This window comes from Leuciscus leuciscus (genome assembly GCF_965113295.1).
Source record: "Leuciscus leuciscus genome assembly, chromosome: 14".
NCBI lineage: Eukaryota > Metazoa > Chordata > Actinopteri > Cypriniformes > Leuciscidae > Leuciscus > Leuciscus leuciscus.
Window position 1 is genome coordinate 40,281,218 of NC_138738.1, and position 13,388 is coordinate 40,294,605.

Sequence of the window (13,388 nt, forward strand, 5' to 3'; positions counted from 1 at the left end):
CAAAAGTAATAATCAAAATAGAACAACATCAAATAAGACACATGATCTAACTTTACTTGCTTTGTGCTTTCCTTTTTAAAGTAATTCCACGGTTTCTGACAAAATCTCTGATGTTCTGAGCACTGCGCCTAGCCAAAACTGGATCTTCTGCTGTCTTACACTGCTGGCATTCTGTCAGTGTGGCCAGTTTCCCTTTCATTATATGTGCCTTAAAATGTTTCATTACAGCGCTAACTTCTGCATCCGACCAGCACACTTTTTGTCCTCTCCGTGGGTTTTCAATTTCTGCCTCACTCTCATTTTCTGTACAGAATAATTAATACGTTAGTAAGCTCTAACTATAAGAGAGCTCATGTACTTACAATGATGGTCGTGTTCTAATTTAAACTTCAGGTACCTTGCAAAACTTCAGTGGTCTCCTCAATGGGCATCTTATGAACATCTGCAAGAAATTAGTAATATACTGATCAGGAAACTCAGATGTAACTTAAACTTACAGAACTCAATGTTAACTGGTTATAAACCTGATACCTTAATGACATTTCAAACAACATAATCAAAATAATACTTCAGAGATTAAATATTTTCAGCCTGTTAAACAGCTGCTTTTTAAAACTTGTGTTCATCTGTTATTTATCAGTTTTTGGCGAACATGAAAATGATCAACTTATTGGCTGATCCCTAATTTCAATAATATTCTGTTAGAAAAGTTGCACTATATGCACAGTATACAGTATAATTGTATCTATGCATTTTATTTATGCCAATAATCTAATGAAAATTATGGGTTAAAATAATAATAAACAAACATGTTCATAAACTTGACACATACCAACATCACTGGAGACACCTGCAGCTCCAGCAGGAGCATCATCCTCAGACTCGCTCTCATTAAGATCACTGGCATCAGAATCCGTCATACTGATCTCATCTTGAAGTGAAATTTAGAACATGAGAAACATCTACACGTTTAACCTGTACTCAAAAGTAATTTGTGAAAAATGACAATTAGACTACACCCTACAGTGTACTCAATGGATGCATGGTACATCACATAACTCAGAGTTTCCTTAAATCTCCCTATGAGTGTAAAAGATCCACTGTACTGCCTACACTAGGATGGACATACCTTCAATCTCAATGTCATCAAGCGATTTGCCTTGAATATTAGGAAGACAGCCCTTTTCCATGGCTAGAAGTAACTTGGATATTTTAGCCAGCTGAGTAGTGGCTTCAGGCAGCCTGTAATAGTTGCGATGGACGCGGATATCATGTCCTAAGAAATCTGCGACCTGATCCAATTCGTTGTTTTTCAGGTTTAGGATTTGGGAGAGAGTAGCAACATGTTTGCGCAGATGAGTTGATCTTAGAAACTCTGGATTTTGAGCTCCACATTCACTTGCATATACCCTAAGAGAGTCTGGGCCTCTGTAGTGACTCTGGCAGTTGGGTCTGGCAAACAAGAATTCATTAGTGTCCAGCACTCCACATTCACTTCTCTTGCTGACCAGCAGTGTCAGGGCATCAACCATATCAGGTGAGAGAAGAACCGCAACCTTTCTTCCCCTTTTCCCCCTGATCTCAACTCGACTAAAATGGCTGCAGAGTTTCTGTTCAAACTTACTCAGGCCCATGGCAACATCATCATGGAGAGAAGTGCTGTCCCTTTCTTTGAAGCCTTTGAGTGGCATTTTAGAGACCTCTCCTGCACGTCTACGATTGAAAACTATTATTTTGGTGAGCGTTGCTTTGGCTAGTTCTGCGTAGCTTTGAGGTGACCCAGTCTCTTTTAGTTTCAGAAATGCCGTATGCGCAGTCTTTTCCAGGAACTGATGAAGGCACTGTACGTCCTGAGTGAAGGGCAGTGTTGATGGCTTGTTAAATTTTGCCTCATTCAATGTGACTAAAGCACTGTGCGAGATCATCTCGGACCACTTTGAGGAGTAGAGCTTTTTAAAGGTCTCTGTCGACGCGATCAGTTCCTTGTCCTCGGACATCAGTGCTCTGCAGTGAATGATTTCACAAATCTTATTCAAAGAATGCCCCAATTTCAGTGCAAGGCTTGGACATTGGTAGGAGTGACTCTCGTCGTCATAACCAGACACCCTCTGGACCGCTCCAATGAGTCTGTGAAAATTGGCAGGTTTCACAGCTTCTTCAAGACTGTATATAGAAAACTCTCTACGCAAAGTCAACAACAATCTTCCAATTTCTCTGAGTTTTTGACGAATGTACTCAAATTTGGTGGGGTCATGTCCATGTTTGTTAAAGAAAGACTGTGCAAGCTGAAGAATACTCAGGTCATTTTTGACGACAGCAGAAATGTCATCCTGCTTCATGACACTTAAAAGTTTCCAAACTCCTTGAGATATCTGCTGACTGATTGAAGACTCTGCCATAGTTGCCAGACCCAAAACCCTGGTTCTCCCTTGGTTTTCACTGTCAGACGCTGGTTTTGAGGAACATCTTTTCAAATGACGCCATAGATCTCTCCGTACAAACATCCCTTTGCAGTACATGCAATGCACAAAATGCTTTGAATCACATTCTTTTTTTGGTGCCCGTTTTATTTTAAGGGCCCCCTCTCCACACTGTAAAACATCTGTGTTATGCTGATAGTTGCCCTTATTCCTGAGTTTTTGCAGCATTGCTTTACGTTCTTTCGAGTGCACAGGGAGTGACAAAGCCTCCCCAACTTCAACATCAGATATATGAGTTTTCAAATGGCGCGCTAACTTGGACTGAGGTTTCCCGCAGATGTAACAATAGTTCTTACTATTTGCTGAACAGGAAATATTTGCTGATTGCTCACACTGATCTGCTTCAGCCATACTGCTTTCTCTCCCTTCCTCTCTCAATGTTGCTGCCCTTTTTGCATTCAAAAGCTTCTCAGTACTGTCCTCTCTGTTGTGTGATCGGGGTGATAACATAACATCGGTTGACCTGCGTACCTCTGAATCTTGCTTTCTGGGAAGGTGGCATTCACCAGACCTGTCCGATTCACTGTCTATCTCAACATCAGTCAACTGCTCCTCATGACAAAACAAGCCAGACTCTTCAAACACACATGCTGCTCCCCTGGCCTTTAAGATTGGTTTCTCTTTGTCCTCAGATAAATTAAGAGAGGTTTCATCAGATCTCCGAGGTTCACTAAACTTAGAGGATGCAGCTCCCTGTATATCTGAGAGGAGTTCAGCTTGATCATATCTTGCTGGTCTTGTTGTCAGTTCAACTGAACTGTCTGACTCAGACTCTGGTATGTATTCTTCATCTGACTGCTCGTCTTCCTCTGAACTTACGTCCTATTGTCAATATATTTATGATTAATTTACAGCAATAATAGAAAGTTTAATTCATAAAACTGAGGAGCAAACAAATAGAATCAAACATTCTCTTACCAGTGATGACTGTTTTCTAGTCCATTCATGAAACTTTGAATAACAGGACTTGTGCCAAAAACTGGAGCACACTATGAGAGAAATCATGTATCAGGACATGTTCAGCTGTTTACATTTGTATTGCTTTTAGGTATAGAATCTCATGTTAAATTGCTATTACCGCCTTATTCTTATTAATGGTTTTTAGTGGTGTAATAGATCACAAAACTCAAGGTTTGGATCATATATACGGTTTTAGGTAATGGATAGGATAATTTTTCAGATCAGCAAAAATAAAATTAAAAATAAAATGAGTAGTGTGTGCAAATGTAACTTTGCTTTCCATGCATTACTTGAAGCATATTTTTTTAAGTACTTCTATACCACAACAAAAACTACTAGCCTAACCAATAATCTGATAATCACCTGCAACAGTTATTCAATTTTGATCTTAAATCTTAAATGAATGATACTAAAATGAATTAAGATATGTCATGCTGCAAAATAGACATACTAACATTTACATCTCAGGCCAATCCACTTTAGTGCCGCAACAGGTCCCACACATTCAGCACATCTGTCCATGCTTGATATTGCTGAAGTGACCACGTCATGCTTACAGATCTGTGAAGAAAAAATGTGAATGTGAAATCATAAAAGAAAAGGAATATTCTAAAACATACATGTAAAACTACATTATGAGCTACATTATTGCAATCATTAAAGAACATTTACATCACAGAGCTTAATAAATGGTATTGGTTGATATGCTGTAACACAAATCCTTATTTAGACATTGTCTAATATTACTGAAAAGAGTTTATAAAAAAAGCAGTTTTTTTTACAAATAAATACTAAAGTATTTATTTAAAGTATACAGATGTACACTGAGGTGAAAGTACTAAGTATACAGTACTTTCTACACAGATGTACTAAGGGCTTACTGTACTATACCTGTATTTTAGTAATGCTTTCAGGTATTATACAGTAGGGCTGATTTGAGGGAAGCATATTTAATATTTTTATTAACAGTAAATGTGCTGTAGGTTGTAAGTTCTCAAATAGTTGTCTTTTCAGACAACATAACCTCAAGCTGCACAGCATTGTTTTGCTCATCGTTTTAGAGCTCATCGTTTTAGAGCATCTTAATATCCCATAATACTGTGCAAACACATCTTTAATCATGCACCCTGGAAGAAGTTTTGTACATTTTAAAGTTAAATTCATCAATCTGGTCCATCTCCTCCGGTCCACAAGAATGTAGGATATAATGCAAATGTGAAAATAGAGTGTAACTGGTGCCCGTTTCATTCCCTAATGCAGATTAAACTTAAGGCACGTGCACAAATCGAGTTCACTTCCATGTCTCAGTTCACAGGGAATGAATGCAAACACCGGAACTCAAGCTGATCACGCAAGCAAAGTGTGCTCTTCACTTTGAAACAGGGAGTGCAATAGACTATTTACTTAATTAAATTTCAGTCTTTCACGATTTGATATGGGCACTAAGCCATATGGTGCTTTCGACTTTAGTTCATTTGACAGATTCTTTGCCCAAGCAATGGCACAGAACACAATGTCAAATGCATTTTGGTTCTTTCGGTTCAAACTGAGGCAGGACAGATTAGACTGTGGAGGGCCAGCAGAGTAAAGGCAATTAATGGGAAACACTGTGTAAATAATTTAACTAAAACAAGTAAATACCTCCTTGACTCCTTCAGTAGGTCCACAAAAGCTCTGCTCCTCATTTAACTCTTTGACAGGTGGCATCTGAAAACATAATGAAAAAAAGAAGGCTAATGTGGAGAAGATGCACTACAACAAACTATTATTTTCTAAAATGATGCAATGCTCTTTTTATTACCATCTCAACATCCTTCTCAACACAGTCTTGACCTTCCAATGATATTCTGTCCTTCTCAGGAGTCACCTGGAAGTAAAGAAAAGGAAAAAAAGATACTAATCACTCTACTACAGACGTGATTCAGAGATTATCCAAGTAAAGCAGCATCACAGACATACCTGTTCCAGTCCTTCAGTGGATGCACAGACCCTTGATTCCATTAACCCTGATTGATCACTGACAACTGTCAACTGAAAACATGAAATAAAAACAAGCTCACATTATGAATGAGGTACTCAAGCAAAATATGGCTAATGATGCCAGAACAAATTCAGATATGATGGCACATTTTCAACCACTCTGTAATAATTATAGTGGGCAAAGTAATTCATATGTTACAGCAGTGACTTGCACATTTAAAAGAGGGTGAAATATTAACGTGGAAATCATGCATTTAGTTCAAACTGAATATATGGCCATAACCATTTGATTTACAGAAAGAAAAAAACAATACCTTCTGTACGTCTATGGCTTCTGACTGGAAATGAGTGTTCACTTTAAGAGGGTGGGGTTCAACCTCACTGAGAGTCTACAAAACATCAAATTAGACATTTGAAACACTGGTCTAAATACGTTAACAGCCTACGTCTCAAAAACATCTTTGCTACATTTGCTCATTCTTAGAGTTGGGAATAAAAAAAAAACAATTCCAATTCTAAAATGGGATACTTGAGGTCAGGAATTGTATACTAGTTATAAAATTGAAAATAAATTTCCAATGTTCATGGCTTTTTATATGCATAATATTATGTGTGTGTGTTCATTATAGTAGGTCAGGTTGTGTGTAGCTTTACACCTGTTTTATGAGGACACCGTTTTATGAGGTCATCATACGAACATGTTCTTGATGTTTGACTTTGACTGAGTGTGTTGTGTAAGTTTGACAGAACCCTGGTCTATGAGGACACCGTTTTATGAGGTCATCATACGAACATGTTCTTGATGTTTGACTTTGACTGAGTGTGTTGTGTAAGTTTGACGGAACCCTGGTCTATGAGGACACCGTTTTATGAGGTCATCATACGAACATGTTCTTGATGTTTGACTTTGACTGAGTGTGTTGTGTAAGTTTGACAGAACCCTGGTCTATGAGGACACCGTTTTATGAGGTCATCATACGAACATGTTCTTGATGTTTGACTTTGACTGAGTGTGTTGTGTAAGTTTGACGGAACCCTGGTCTATGAGGACACCGTTTTATGAGGTCATCATACGAACATGTTCTTGATGTTTGACTTTGACTGAGTGTGTTGTGTAAGTTTGACAGAATCCTGGTCTATGAGGACACTAGTTTTACTGGGACACTGGTAACTAGATACATTTTGACGGCACCCTGAGTTAAAGTGTGTGTGTGTAGAGAGTGATACGAGACACCGCGCCTGTGCTAGATGTACAGTGAGTGATCAGGACTCACTTTTTGCACACACAATCATAATTCAGTGACTGATAACAGTGGCAAACAATGTTTCTGAGAAACACTAAAATCTGTTTTTTTCTTCAAGGAATAACTAAATTATTAAATTAACTTCTTGGATACCTTTAGAGTTTCTGTATCTTGTTTGGGTCTCAACTGATTCTTTTCAGTTGTCATCTGAAATAAGTTTTTTTTAAAACACATAAGAAACAAAATATTTGACAAATAATTACCATTGCAGAATTGCTTATTGAAAGTCTATTTTAACCAAGGAGGCTACTTTTTTACCTACTTCTTTTATGATTAAATTTAATCTAACATGTACAATTATGAGTTTTTAATACTGGCATGCGCTGTATATAAAATAAATATTTATATATAATGTAAATAAATATGTAAATAAATATGTAAATATATGTAATTATATTCACGATTTGATATAGAGCTGGTAAGTCCCGCCCATCTGTAAAACCCCCACTGGACCTCTAGGTTGAAAAATAGTCAATGCAAGTGAATGTGAGAAAATAATTATTTTCTGGTCCCGTTTGAACTGTGCCATGAATTTGAACATATAATGTCTGTGAATTTTATATAATTTTTCATGTTACGAGTTTGACAGTATATTGTATGATTCTTTGGCTAGCAGTTGTGGAAAAGACATAACGAGAAAGACTACATGTCGCCTATGTGACGTCACCCCATAACACATTTTCCCTCCACTTGTCAAATCACGGTGCTAATGCTGCGATAATCTATGGAGACAGATCGAGATGCCTGTGTGTTTTGTACCCAAATGTCACCATTCAAACCAAATGGGCTGTTCTTTCTTCAGATTCCCATCTGATGTAAAAAAAAAAAGCAGTGAAGAGTTGTAGTCCACAAAGTGCTCTCACAAAAAGTCTAACCGTATCAAACTTCTACCCGCTAAATTGTAGCATTCTACACACAAAAAATTATATTAAAAATTCACAGACAACATATGTTCACATTCATGGCAAAATTCAAACGGGACCAGAAAATAATTATTTTCTCACATTCACTTGCATTGACGATTTTTCAACCTAGAGGTCCCGTGGGGTTAGCGGAAGGGGCGGGACTTACCAGCTCTATGGGCACTAAGCCATATCGTGCTATTGACTTTGTGTTCTGTGCCATTGCTTGGGCAAAGAATCTGACAAATGAACTAATGTCAAATACATTTTATGTTATTATGAGAAGTGTACAAATATTTTTTGGTTCTTTCGGTTCAAACTGAGGCAGGACAGATTAGACTGTGGAGGGCCAGCAGAGTAAAGGCAATTAATGGGAAACACTGTGTAAATAATTTAACTAAAACAAGTAAATACCTCCTTGACTCCTTCAGTAGGTCCACAAAAGCTCTGCTCCTCATTTAACTCTTTGACAGGTGGCATCTGAAAACATAATGAAAAAAAGAAGGCTAATGTGGAGAAGATGCACTACAACAAACTATTATTTTCTAAAATGATGCAATGCTCTTTTTATTACCATCTCAACATCCTTCTCAACACAGTCTTGACCTTCCAATGATATTCTGTCCTTCTCAGGAGTCACCTGGAAGTAAAGAAAAGGAAAAAAAGATACTAATCACTCTACTACAGACGTGATTCAGAGATTATCCAAGTAAAGCAGCATCACAGACATACCTGTTCCAGTCCTTCAGTGGATGCACAGACCCTTGATTCCATTAACCCTGATTGATCACTGACAACTGTCAACTGAAAACATGAAATAAAAACAAGCTCACATTATGAATGAGGTACTCAAGCAAAATATGGCTAATGATGCCAGAACAAATTCAGATATGATGGCACATTTTCAACCACTCTGTAATAATTATAGTGGGCAAAGTAATTCATATGTTACAGCAGTGACTTGCACATTTAAAAGAGGGTGAAATATTAACGTGGAAATCATGCATTTAGTTCAAACTGAATATATGGCCATAACCATTTGATTTACAGAAAGAAAAAAACAATACCTTCTGTACGTCTATGGCTTCTGACTGGAAATGAGTGTTCACTTTAAGAGGGTGGGGTTCAACCTCACTGAGAGTCTACAAAACATCAAATTAGACATTTGAAACACTGGTCTAAATACGTTAACAGCCTACGTCTCAAAAACATCTTTGCTACATTTGCTCATTCTTAGAGTTGGGAATAAAAAAAAAACAATTCCAATTCTAAAATGGGATACTTGAGGTCAGGAATTGTATACTAGTTATAAAATTGAAAATAAATTTCCAATGTTCATGGCTTTTTATATGCATAATATTATGTGTGTGTGTTCATTATAGTAGGTCAGGTTGTGTGTAGCTTTACACCTGTTTTATGAGGACACCGTTTTATGAGGTCATCATACGAACATGTTCTTGATGTTTGACTTTGACTGAGTGTGTTGTGTAAGTTTGACAGAACCCTGGTCTATGAGGACACCGTTTTATGAGGTCATCATACGAACATGTTCTTGATGTTTGACTTTGACTGAGTGTGTTGTGTAAGTTTGACAGAACCCTGGTCTATGAGGACACCGTTTTATGAGGTCATCATACGAACATGTTCTTGATGTTTGACTTTGACTGAGTGTGTTGTGTAAGTTTGACAGAACCCTGGTCTATGAGGACACCGTTTTATGAGGTCATCATACGAACATGTTCTTGATGTTTGACTTTGACTGAGTGTGTTGTGTAAGTTTGACAGAACCCTGGTCTATGAGGACACCGTTTTATGAGGTCATCATACGAACATGTTCTTGATGTTTGACTTTGACTGAGTGTGTTGTGTAAGTTTGACAGAATCCTGGTCTATGAGGACACTAGTTTTACTGGGACACTGGTAACTAGATACATTTTGACGGCACCCTGAGTTAAAGTGTGTGTGTGTAGAGAGTGATACGAGACACCGCGCCTGTGCTAGATGTACAGTGAGTGATCAGGACTCACTTTTTGCACACACAATCATAATTCAGTGACTGATAACAGTGGCAAACAATGTTTCTGAGAAACACTAAAATCTGTTCTTTTCTTCAAGGAATAACTAAATTATTAAATTAACTTCTTGGATACTGTATCTTGTTTGGGTCTCAACTGAGTTGCTTTATCTTGTTTGGGTCTCAACTGATTCTTTTCAGCTGTTATCTGAAATAAGTTTTAAAAAACACATAAGAAACAAAATATTTGACAAATAATTACCATTGCAGAATTACTTATTGAAAGTCTATTTTAACTGAGGAGGCTACTTTTTTACCTAATTCTATTATGATTAACTCTAATCTAATCTAAACAGGTCAGGTGTAAAGCTACACACAAACTGACATACTGTAATATAAAAATCCATTACATTTGACTTAATATTTTGAACCTTTGAAATAATCCAATAAATAAAAGTTCTTGTTGTAAAGGTTTACATACCGTGCATCGCCATGGCCACTCAGAATCACCGTAATTATATGTGATCTCTTCACCAGCACATATGCTTCTTATAGCAAATAAGCATAGGTGAGGTTTTCCATCCACACGGATCGTCTTCATCTTGCTGTTTGGGTTAATATGGTCATCATTGACAAGTCTACCAAGAGAAGCGTCATCTCGGGCAGCATCAACACTAAACAAATGAGAGTTCAACTATCAATAATGGAGTTTTATTCCTGTTAAAATGTTTTTGACATTAAAAACAGATTATCAGTACTGAAAGCCTAGGAACATCAAATATTATATTATTTGTTCAATCATTTAATGCTCATTACCGAGCTTTGATAATGCATAACTGATATTTAAAAAAAAATATACCAAAATGTGCACTAAATTAGGGCTGCACAATTAATCGAATTTCTAATCGTGATTACGATTACGGATGCCACTGTATATATCGCTTCACTAAATAAAGTGCAAAATAAACAAGCATGCAACGTCGTTACGTTTTAAATTAGAAAAAAAACGATTCAGTCTTGTCCAGATTCAGTATCTGCTGTCAGATGAGATGTTTTCAGGCTATATGTCAGTGTCATTATTCTCGTTATTTTCATAACTTGTTACGAAAAAAAAAAATCTCTTACCTCAGAAAAACTACATTTCATGTCCTGTCATCATTATACTGTGGTCGTAGCGTGCACTCTTTAATTGCACGCGCAAATGCGCCGGTGTGCGCTGTATCACTTCACTAAAGCGCAAAAGAAATACGACCATGCAACGTCGTAAATTATTAAGTAACTTAAAGTAAAATACCAATAAATCACGTTATTGGTACGTCATGTGTTTTGCATGCAGGTATGATTAATTCTATTTATCAGGAGCAGCTTCCATGTTTCTTTAACAGTTCTTGTTAAGTATTGTGTATCAGCATGGTAGCCTGTTGTTTCCATAACCCCAAAATGCCACTTACTGGTTATTTTGTATATTATATGACTGTGGTGGCTCACACCAAGATTGTATTAACAAAAAACTAGTTTGGGACTGCTATTTAATAGCTTAACCTCGTAGGCCTACTGTTTATTTATCAGTATTAGTCATATTCTTACAATTTATTTGTATGTTAAGTAAAGGGGGACAGTACTTGTGTGTGTCAATCATTTTTGTGTAAACAAATGTATTATAATAGGCCTATATAATTCCTAAAAAGGTGGGTCGCAGCTTGATGACAATGGGAAAATGTGGGTCCCATGGCCAAACTACTCAAAACATCATTCAATGTAAATTGTGATAATCGTAATTAATAAATCGCAATTACAATTTCAAGGGAATAATCAACAATTATGATTTTTGTCATAATCGTGCAGCCCTACACTAAATTATGCATTAATTAATCATTGACATGTTCACTTGCACATTTTGAATATAATTATAAATATACACTACTGCACAAAAGTCTTAGGCATGCTATTATTAACCAAAACAAAAAATTGTTCGGTAACACTTTACTTGAAGGGGTGTGCATAAGACTGACATGACACCGTCATAATCATGACATGACACATGTCATGAATATGAAGGAGGTTTTGTGCATGTTTGACAAATGTCATTAAGTGTCATTCACTCAGTTATGACATTTTTAATGCAAATATGACATTGTGTGAGATGTCTTTGTTATGGCAACTTGACATTACTAAAACAACACAACCTGTCATAAATATGTCATAAACATGACATAGCAGATTAATTATCAAACTTAAGAAACCACTTAGCTTTATGGGTTAACATTTCATTAAACTGTCATGTGGTTGGTTTTGACATTGGCTGTCATGAAGCCATTATAACATTTTAATGACAAATTAAATTTGTACCACTGTAGTTGAGGTCAAGAAAAACATTCATGACATAGTTATAATGGCCTCATGACAGCCAATGTCAAAACCAATCACCTGACAGTTTAATGTAATGTTAACCCATAAAGCTAAGTGGTTTCTTAAGTTTGATAGTTAATCTGCTGTGTCATGGTTATGACATATTTATGACAATTTATGTTGTCTTGGTAATGTCAAGTTGTCATGACAATGACACTGACAGGTTATGATGTATTGGTTTATGTCAAGTTGTCATAACAAAGACATCTCAAACATATTTGCATTAAAAATGTCATAATTCAGCGAATGACACTTGTCATAAACATGCATAAAATCTCCTTCATATTTAGGACATCTGCCATGTCATGATTATGAAGGTGTCATGTCAGTCTTATGCACACCCCTTCAAGTAAAGTGTTACCAATTGTTCCAAGCCAGTTATTTAAATAAATTTTGCTGTAGTGTGTCAGTAGGAAATATCAGTTTACATTTACACAGATTTATTTTGCCATTAACTGTAATAATCCAGTGAGATTTCTGTATCACAACAAGTCTGACAACAGCCGGTCTGATCTGATCTCACCATCATTGAGTCTGTCTGTGATTACATGAAGAAACAGAAAAAACTGAGACAAACTAAATCCAGAAGAACCGCAGCAATGTCTCCAAGATGCTTGAAGAAACCTTCCTGCAAAGCTACCGTATTATGAAAAGTTTTAGGCACATGTGCAAAAGGGCTGTAAAGTCAGGATGCTTTCAAAAATAATGTCAAGAATATATTTTATTTATCAAAACTAAATCAAATCAATATTTGGTGTGATCACACTGTGTGTTTAAAACGGCTTTTGTCTAGGTACATTTGCAAAGTTTTTCAGTTAAATTTACAGGAAGGTTTCTTAAAGCATCTTAGAGATGTTGCCGCAGTTTCTTCATGTAGCCTAACCCCAGACAGACTCGATGATGGTGAGATCAGATCTCCGTGTGGAGCACCGGCTGTTGTCAGACTCCATGTGCATATACAAATCTCACTGGATTATAAAAATTAATGGCATAATTAATGTGTGGAAATGTAAAATTATATTTCCTAATGACACATTGCAGCAAAATATAAAAGTAACTGGCTTAAAACCTTTTTACAGGGTGAAAATAAAGTGTCCAACACTTCTGCACAGTACTGTACATTCAATACATGTACATACCAGAGGAGTTTTCCATCGTAACGAAATTCAAACAAGAATACTTTGAGGGCGTCATGATATACTCTTTGCCTCCGCTCACATTCTTCTTTGCTTATGAGGTCTCCTCTGTATTCCAGCAGGAAATCTCCCTTATCAAACTCAGTGCAACTGAACACACCTCTCCCTACACAACAACAGAGAAAAGTCAAATCCTCACTGTA

At 36.7% G+C, this 13,388-nt stretch overlaps 2 protein-coding genes across 2 annotated transcripts in view; one reads left to right on the plus strand and one right to left on the minus strand.

Annotated features, from left to right (window-relative positions):
• plxna1b (plexin A1b) overlaps window positions 1-13,388 on the plus strand; it is a 170,842-nt gene that overhangs the window by 60,602 nt on the left and 96,852 nt on the right. The window lies entirely within an intron of this gene.
• Window positions 14-13,388, minus strand: part of LOC309473874 (uncharacterized protein) — a 14,165-nt gene continuing 790 nt past the window's right edge. The window contains exons 3-18 of the mRNA XM_082136112.1: window positions 13,189-13,351; window positions 10,122-10,314; window positions 8,694-8,768; window positions 8,359-8,430; window positions 8,201-8,266; window positions 8,041-8,106; window positions 5,735-5,809; window positions 5,400-5,471; window positions 5,242-5,307; window positions 5,082-5,147; window positions 3,896-4,001; window positions 3,399-3,469; window positions 1,130-3,302; window positions 833-931; window positions 398-442; window positions 14-303 (exon numbers count right to left, since the gene is read on the minus strand). Of these exons, the coding sequence (XP_081992238.1) occupies window positions 53-303; window positions 398-442; window positions 833-931; window positions 1,130-3,302; window positions 3,399-3,469; window positions 3,896-4,001; window positions 5,082-5,147; window positions 5,242-5,307; window positions 5,400-5,471; window positions 5,735-5,809; window positions 8,041-8,106; window positions 8,201-8,266; window positions 8,359-8,430; window positions 8,694-8,768; window positions 10,122-10,314; window positions 13,189-13,351 (3,659 nt within the window). The 3' untranslated portion in view covers window positions 14-52. The remainder of the gene's footprint in view (window positions 304-397; window positions 443-832; window positions 932-1,129; window positions 3,303-3,398; window positions 3,470-3,895; window positions 4,002-5,081; window positions 5,148-5,241; window positions 5,308-5,399; window positions 5,472-5,734; window positions 5,810-8,040; window positions 8,107-8,200; window positions 8,267-8,358; window positions 8,431-8,693; window positions 8,769-10,121; window positions 10,315-13,188; window positions 13,352-13,388) is intronic.